Source organism: Neomonachus schauinslandi, chromosome 1 (assembly GCF_002201575.2).
Source record: "Neomonachus schauinslandi chromosome 1, ASM220157v2, whole genome shotgun sequence".
NCBI lineage: Eukaryota > Metazoa > Chordata > Mammalia > Carnivora > Phocidae > Neomonachus > Neomonachus schauinslandi.
In genome coordinates, this window is record NC_058403.1 from 201,333,739 (window position 1) to 201,340,964 (window position 7,226).

The 7,226-nt window shown below is 56.4% G+C and overlaps 1 protein-coding gene across 1 annotated transcript in view; it reads left to right on the forward strand.

Annotated features, from left to right (window-relative positions):
- The first annotated feature begins 421 nt into the window (after positions 1 to 421).
- The window catches only part of ELL (elongation factor for RNA polymerase II), a 68,985-nt gene continuing 62,180 nt past the window's right edge, over positions 422 to 7,226 (forward strand). Inside the window, exon 1 of the mRNA XM_044917458.1 lies at positions 422 to 578. Coding sequence (XP_044773393.1) covers positions 444 to 578 — 135 coding nt within the window. The 5' untranslated portion in view covers positions 422 to 443. The remainder of the gene's footprint in view (positions 579 to 7,226) is intronic.

Here is a 7,226-nt window from a genome sequence, read left to right on the forward strand (position 1 = left end):
AGCGATCTCATAAATAATGCATCACGTCAGCGGACAGTGGGGCGTGGTTTCGACCCTCGCCAGGCGGAGCCAGAGTCATGAATTATGCATGTTGAGGCGGGGCCTGGAGGAGTGCGCGTGTCGGGGCGGAGTCCAGGCACGGAAGTGGCCCCCTCTGGGGCCTTGAGAGGTGGGGCCATCTACGCCTCATGAATATACAGTACATCGGGGCGGTGACCGAGAGCTTCGCCAGGCCCATAGGGGGCGCGACCAGCTGCATCATGAATAATGCAACAGTCTGCAGGCCGTGCAGAGGTGACTGTGGGCTTCGCTAGATCCAGAGGGGGCGTGGTCAGCCGCGTCTCATGAATAATGCAGCACGTCAGCGGGCGGCGGGGCGGGGCGGGGCTGGCGCGCCGGCGCTGGAACCGGGAAGGGGGGGGCGGGGGAGCGATGGTCGCAAGATGGCGGCGCTAAAGGAGGCGCGGAGCTACGGGCTGTCGTGCGGTCGGGTCAGCGACGGCAGCAAGGTGTCCGTGTTCCACGTGAAGCTCACCGACAGTGCCCTGAGGGCCTTCGAGAGCTACCGAGCCAGCCAGGTGAGCGGCGCGGGGTCCGGCGCGACCGTCGGGGACGTCGAGGCGCAGGCCGGCCTCATGCGCCCCTCGCGGAGGCGTCCTGTCCTGGGGGCGCGGGGTCCGGCGACCGGGGTGCTGCTCGCGGGTCCCTGGGCCGACAGGTCGCGGGGTGGGCACCTGTCCGGCTTTGAGCTCGGGGAACCGCGTTCCTTCACGGCTCTGGGAGGTGACACTGGCGGGCGGCCCGGGGCGGCCGAGGGGCCCCGAGCTCACACATCTGGTCTGCGGGGGGGAGGTGGGGGCGACTGAGTCGGCACCTGGAGGCGTCCGGAGCCTTTCCCGGCTCACCCAGCCCCTGAGCAGGAACTGAGCTGTTCACCTGGCTGGGGGACGGGGGAGGGGGTTGGGGAGACTTGAGGCTTTTCCGTCCGGGTCCCAGGCAGGGTGGGTCAGTGGGGCACCGCTGTTGGGGCACCTGTGGAGAACCTGTTCCGTCTGTGTGGGGAGGCTGAGTCTGCACTTGAGGGCCGGCAGTAACACCAATGAAGCCCTTGGAATTGGGCTCACTTCTTGGTTCGTGAGAAGGGGAGTTTGGGCAGAAACTGACAGCTTGTTTCCAACTCCCCTGCCCCTCGCAGGTGACCCTGTCTCCCACTGAACGTTTTTGGAGAAAGGGAGTGTTTTGGTTGGGGGAGAAGCTGTGCATGTGGGGGGTCGCTGACATGGTGCCTTTCCCAGGCTGGGGAGCTCTTAGTGGGCACCTGGGAGGGAGCTTTGGCCACCGCACCTGGCTCCTGACTCTCAAACTTCTCAGGGGCTGATTTGGGCCCATCTGGGGAAGTTAGTGGCGTTTCACTTCTGCCACCTGGCTCAGGGTGCGTGGGTTGGGGGGAGGCTGCTGTGCACCTTCTTTCAGGCTTGATTTGGGGGCACATCTGGGGCCCTGCTCAGAAACCTGCTTCTTCCCATTTCTGTTTGTCGTGGTGCCCTCTCTGTCGGGACAGAAGTTGCAGGTGCCCAGAGTGGTCAGGACCTGAGGGGAAGTGGTTTGGGAGCTCTTCACCTTGTTGCCTGGAAAGTGGGGGCTTTATAGTCATGAAGTGACTGGGGAGGGGTCTGGTGTCCTGCTCCAGGAGGCTCTGCTCCCTGTGTGTGTTTGTGTATACTGGGAATGGGGGGGCTGAGGGCGGGTGAGGAGAAAGACTAACTAGGAAGGAATGTGGCTTTCTTCCTGCCCTAGACTTGTTCAGCACCATTAGCTAAGCTGGGAATTTCTTCCCCTGTTACGTTCCCACCACTTTCCTGGTGCCCACCCTTCCCGTGCTTCTTCCCACTTTTTTGGGCAGTTTCCTTCCTGTCCTGGTGTCACAGTTTCCCATTCGTAGAAGGGGTCCTTTTTTTTTTTTTAGAACGAGTTCTCCCCTTGTCAAAAGGATCCCTCAAGATGAGGCTAAGGTGTCCTTACAGGTGAGGAGTTGGGTGGAGGGGTGGGGGCGGGGAACGACATACACTGTGTCCAGCTCAAGTCTCCCTTCCTTGTGAAATTCCAGTCTGGAGTCTTTTCCCTAGGCAATTCTGACTTGTCCTGCAGGAAGGCAGGCTTTCTTAGAAACAGCTGGGGAAGAGCTCATGAGTCATGTAAATAAGGTGAACTTGGTACCTGGTCACTTAGGAGCCCCGCCTTCCCTGCCATGCTGCCCTTGCTTGATCTAGTTGTCCGGAAGGCCCGCCTGTGTGTACACCTCATGCTGTCACACGGCTATTTTTAATTTAGGGTGTTGGTTACATCCCCTAACTAAGCTGGATCTTCCTCATGTGAGGGTAAAGGTAACTGCAGACTCCAGCTCATCCCACTTGGAGCCCAGCTGTGTATGTCAGCCAGGAGGGGCTCCCTTGAAGAACTTCTCCAAGCCAGTTGAGGCATCTTGGCCAGCTTGGCTAAACTTTGAGGGTGACCCAAATGTGCATTTTTCTCAGAAGCTGATTGGTCATTTAAGTTACTCGGCAATTTCATATTTAACATTACTTGTTGGGCATTGTAGTGGACTGAGCTAAAATCAGGGCAGCTTGGGTGCTTTTGGGTGGTGGGCATGGGGAAAGTGACTTGAAGAATTGGTTTGTGTGACCAGAGAAGTGTATGGGTTATTAACAAAACCTCTTATGTACAGTTGTCAGTAGTGTCTGGAGTTTTCTATTCTGTAGCCCTGTGGTTATATGGTTTGCCAATGACAACTTGTGGAGAGGGTTTTTATTTTTACTTTTAATTGCAAAGAGGCCTTTACAGATTCAGATGTGGCAGGGGACTGGAGAGGAAGTTCCTGTGAAACTTTCTCTGTGGCCCAAGAGAGCCTGTAATCCTAGCTCTTAGAGTCGCCTGAGTAAAGGTCCCCCATGGTTTCTCTCTCCAGAGGGGTGTGGAGTCTGAACTGCCTTTGTGCAGACTTGGTGGCCAGCCTAGAATGTGGCAGAAGGTAATATATGCAGCTGCCACCGTCTAGACTTGGGCTTCATGTAGTTTCTCCTTGAATATAAAAAACTCGAGTGAGTCCCCACGTGGCTGCTCCCATAGATCTCCCTTTTAACTGTGATGGGCTACTTCTGGGAGAGAAGAGAGAGGAAGTGTGGACCCATCCTTCCAAGATAGCGTCATGTGCCTGCTCAGAGAAGTGTTCCCTGGCCACTCTTCCTCAGAAAGTGTCCCTCCATGGGGCACCTGCCTCAACCACCCAGGTATTTCATTTTTGGATTTTGTGGGCTCTGTTGCCAAGTGACCTTCTCCTCTCCTGGTTTATAAGCTCCTTGGTGGAGAGGAGCATATTGTTGTTCAGTAAAAATTGAGGGCCCAGGGAGGGGCTCAAGAAGCTCGAGGATTGTAGCCTATCTGGGTTTAAATCTTGGTTCTACCTGCTTGAGGCCTTGGGCCAGTGCCTGACCCCCTCCCAGTCTGGATCCTCCCCTTTGGAGCTATGAGGATCCCAGTGCCCAACCCTCTCCCAGCTCTGGATCCTTCTTGTCCTCAGGATTGTGCACGTCCCAGTATTTACCCCTCCCAGCCCTGAGTACTTCTTCTGTCAGGGTTGCAAGGTCCCAGTGCCCTACCCTCTTTGAACTCTGGATTCTTCTCAGGCCTGGGAGGGTCCTGGTGCCTGGCCATTTCTGAGCTCTAGATCCTTCTCAAGACTATGAGGAGTCCTAGTACCCAACCCCTCCCAGCTCCAGGTCCTTCTCTCAGGGCTGTAAGGGTCCCAGTGACTGGCTTCGTTCTGACCTCTGGATCTTTCTCAGGACTATTGAGGGTGCCAATGCCCTGCCCTGTCTAAGCTCTGGCTCCTTCTTCTTTCAGGGCTGTGGGGATTCTTTTGACACATACGTGGCCATCAGTGTAGTCTTGACACCTCCCCCCTCCTGCTGTGTTCTCAGGATTTGGTGCCTGTACCCAGAGCTGGTGCCCACCTGGAGGTTTGAATAGAGACTGTGGGAGACAGGGAGCCTGGGCTCCTGCATCTACCTAAATCTGATTGAGCACCTGGTTTGTATAGGGCTACTGCTCAAGTGCTGGACGTTCAGAAGTGACCAAGATGGGCCCCTAGCATCATGAGCTGACATTCTGGAGGCAGGAGACATATTGTAAACAGGGCAATACAGAAATCGGTACAAAGAACTTGTGAGCAGTCAGCATAAGGAAGGAAATAAAATGGGGTGATGTGATGGTGCGGGGCGGTGTGAAAGGGTACTTACTGATTGAGAGACGTGCTTCTAGGAGCTGCCAGAGCTGAGGTCCCCTTGGGTGAGAGGTCCTGTGCAGACAGGGGTGGGGGTTCCAGGCATGCTGCCTTCAAGCCTTAAGACACAGAGGCTGGGGAGGGTGTTGGGGCATGGAGGGCAGCTGCTGGGGCTCCATCCTCGGGAAGGGTGTGTGGAGAGAGGAGTTGGAAGGGGCCTGCAGCAAATAGTCCATGACTCTTGTAGAGCTGTGCTAGGGGCTGCCTGCGGGCTGCTAAGGGGGCAGCTGTGTGGAAGTCAGCTTGGGCACTGGTGGCAGGAGGAGCCTTAATTTAGCCTCTGTTCCCCTCCCACAGCGAGGCCCCGGGAGGTAGGCTTGTCTCCCCTTCCCGGGGGGGTGGGGTGTGTGTGTGTGTGTGTGTGTGTGTGTGTGTGTGGTGTGGGTGTGTGCGCACGCGCCCGCTGGGCCCTTAGCAGGGCAGCTTCGGAATAGCTGGGGCTGCCCTCTTGGCTGTGGGCCGGGCCCCCCTAAGCCCTTTGTCCAGGCTCCTGTTCTCTTCTTGGTGACCTTGGCAGGAAGGCTAGCTTATTGTTTTCCCTATGCATTGGGGGCAGTTGGGGCTCAGAGGGTCCCAACACCTGTGCACCACACCCCCCATGCCAGCACTGGCCCGAGTTGCACGCGTTCAGCTGTCCATCAGCCCTGTGGTGGGGAATGGTTCCCCACCAGGTGAGGAAACAGGAAGAGACTCTGGGAGGCCAGGTCACTGGAAGGAAATTCCCAGCTGGGCCGGGACTGAGAACTAGGCGGCAGGCTCCAAGCTCTGCCCCCTCCGAAGGGAGGCGGTCTGGCCGCGTGGGCCAGGTGGAGCGACCTGGCCCGTTGGTGTCAGGGGCATGGCTTCCTGTCTCCTGCCCTCTGGCTGGAGGGGTTCAGTTTACTTATGTGTTTCAGAGTGGGCTCTTGATTGTTCTGGGCGGGGTGAGTCCTTCCTAGAAGGTTCATGTCTCATAGGTGCTGTGGGAGGACGTGTGAGTGACCCGGGGTGTGGGATAAGTGATGGAGGTTTCTGCAGGCAGCCAGTGAGGCTGTGTGTGAGGGGCCAAACCCCGCCTCAGCCGCTCTGACCCTTGACTAGGCTTCCGGCTTGCATGCTGTTCCTGCACCACGGTAACTGTGGTGATTGTGTGTAAACAGCAGGCTGCTTGGCAGAAACCCACCCTCTGTTGACTCATCGGCAAGGCCGGAGTTCATCACCCTTAAAGTAGTTTTGACATCATACCCGGATTGTGACATCTCTGGGGAGTCTTTGAAAATAACACTGCTTCTTCTGTTCCGAGTAACTGGTCCTGGAGCAGACACTGGCTTTGGGAAATCTGCTTCTGTGGCAGCAGCCCTGCTTGATGCAGCCTGCAGGCCCGGGCTGACCATCCCTGTTGTGCCTTTGGGGTTTGGCCTTCTCTGGGTCCTTCATTTTTAGGGCCTTGCTCCCCTGCTCCCTGACTTTATGATTTTCCCTTTGGTCTGTGGCAAGCACGGCCTGGAGTTGTCTGAGATCTTTCCTCCAATATGTATAGCTGTTTTGTCATTTTACTCTAATAAAAAAGCTGGTGTCCGGATGAACCATTCAGAGAGAGACCTGTGCCCATACCAGGTGGCCGCACTGGAGTCTGACGCTAATTATATTCTCTGGGCTCAGTCCCTCCCTGGCCACGTTGCGACGCGGATCTCAACTGAGTCACCGGGTCAGCGGGGCATGTTGGTGACTCCCCACAGCCCTTCTGGGGGGGAGTGGACCTCGCGTGTTTGTGAAGTTCCTGGGATCACTGAACTCTTATTTAAAAGTAACACATGTTGAGAAGTTTACTATAAAGGGAGTATAGCTCAGTGTAGAAAACTTGCAGTACCTGAAAGGAGCGACTTCCTGTTCCCATGGGCACAGGCCATGGTTGTTGTTGACACCTGGGCGCCTTCCTCTGTCTTGTGTCTGGACACCTCATCATCACAGTGGTATCCTCATATGGTGTTAGATCTTACTTCTTCCCCGACACCGTATTAGTTCTGCTATTTAATATAATCATGAGCTTTATTTTTTAGTGACTGCATCTCCCTTGCAGTGTGCATCCTCATGGATCAGTATTCCTCAATATGTGTGTTTGGGGCACCACACCGATCCTGGGGATTCCCGTGTGCTGGGAGCCTTGTCTGCTGTCCCGTGCTGAGGGCTGTGCAGAGGCGCTGAAGGGCAGTGTGGGGCACCCCTGGTGTGCCTGTGCCTCAAAGGGGAGCCTGAGGCTGCGTGTGGCTGAGTGGGTACAACTTCTGTATGTTGAAATTGAGGCTTGGGAGAGATGTGGTCTGGCCCATGGTGGTGGATGGTCAGGGAGGGCAGGACTAGAGGCGGTGGCTGGGTAAGGAGGCTCTGAGGGCCTGAGCTGGGGGGCACTGGGGAATGGGCAAGGGGACGGATGAGGAGTATTTGGACAGCCACCTGTGGCTAGTTGGGGAGGCAGACATTTCTAACCTTTCCTGATTCTGGCCATGTGGCAGAAACATCTTCACACTCAGCTTTATTGTTGTGCCTGAGCTGGGTTTGTGAGAGTCGGGTTATGCGTGGCTTGAAAAGATGTTGACAGCCGCCTCTGGAGTGACTCTGGGCTGGAGGAAAGATGAGGGCAGCTGATCGGAGAGCTGCTGTGGGTCTGTGGTGGGTGCCTGTCATTGTCACCGTCGATGTCAAGGGGCAGGGTGGCAGATGTGTGCATGCCGCCTCATCGATGCCGGCTACAGAGCCCACACCTTTCTGGGTTGCTGCTTTTGTCCGCACATGTGGATGTCATGGGGTTCTTTCAGGCGTCCTGAGTGTAATTGGAAGGTGTTTTGAACTGATGTGGCAGCTCTGGAAGCCAGCAGCCTTCCCCCCCCCCCCCCCCCCCCCCCCCCCC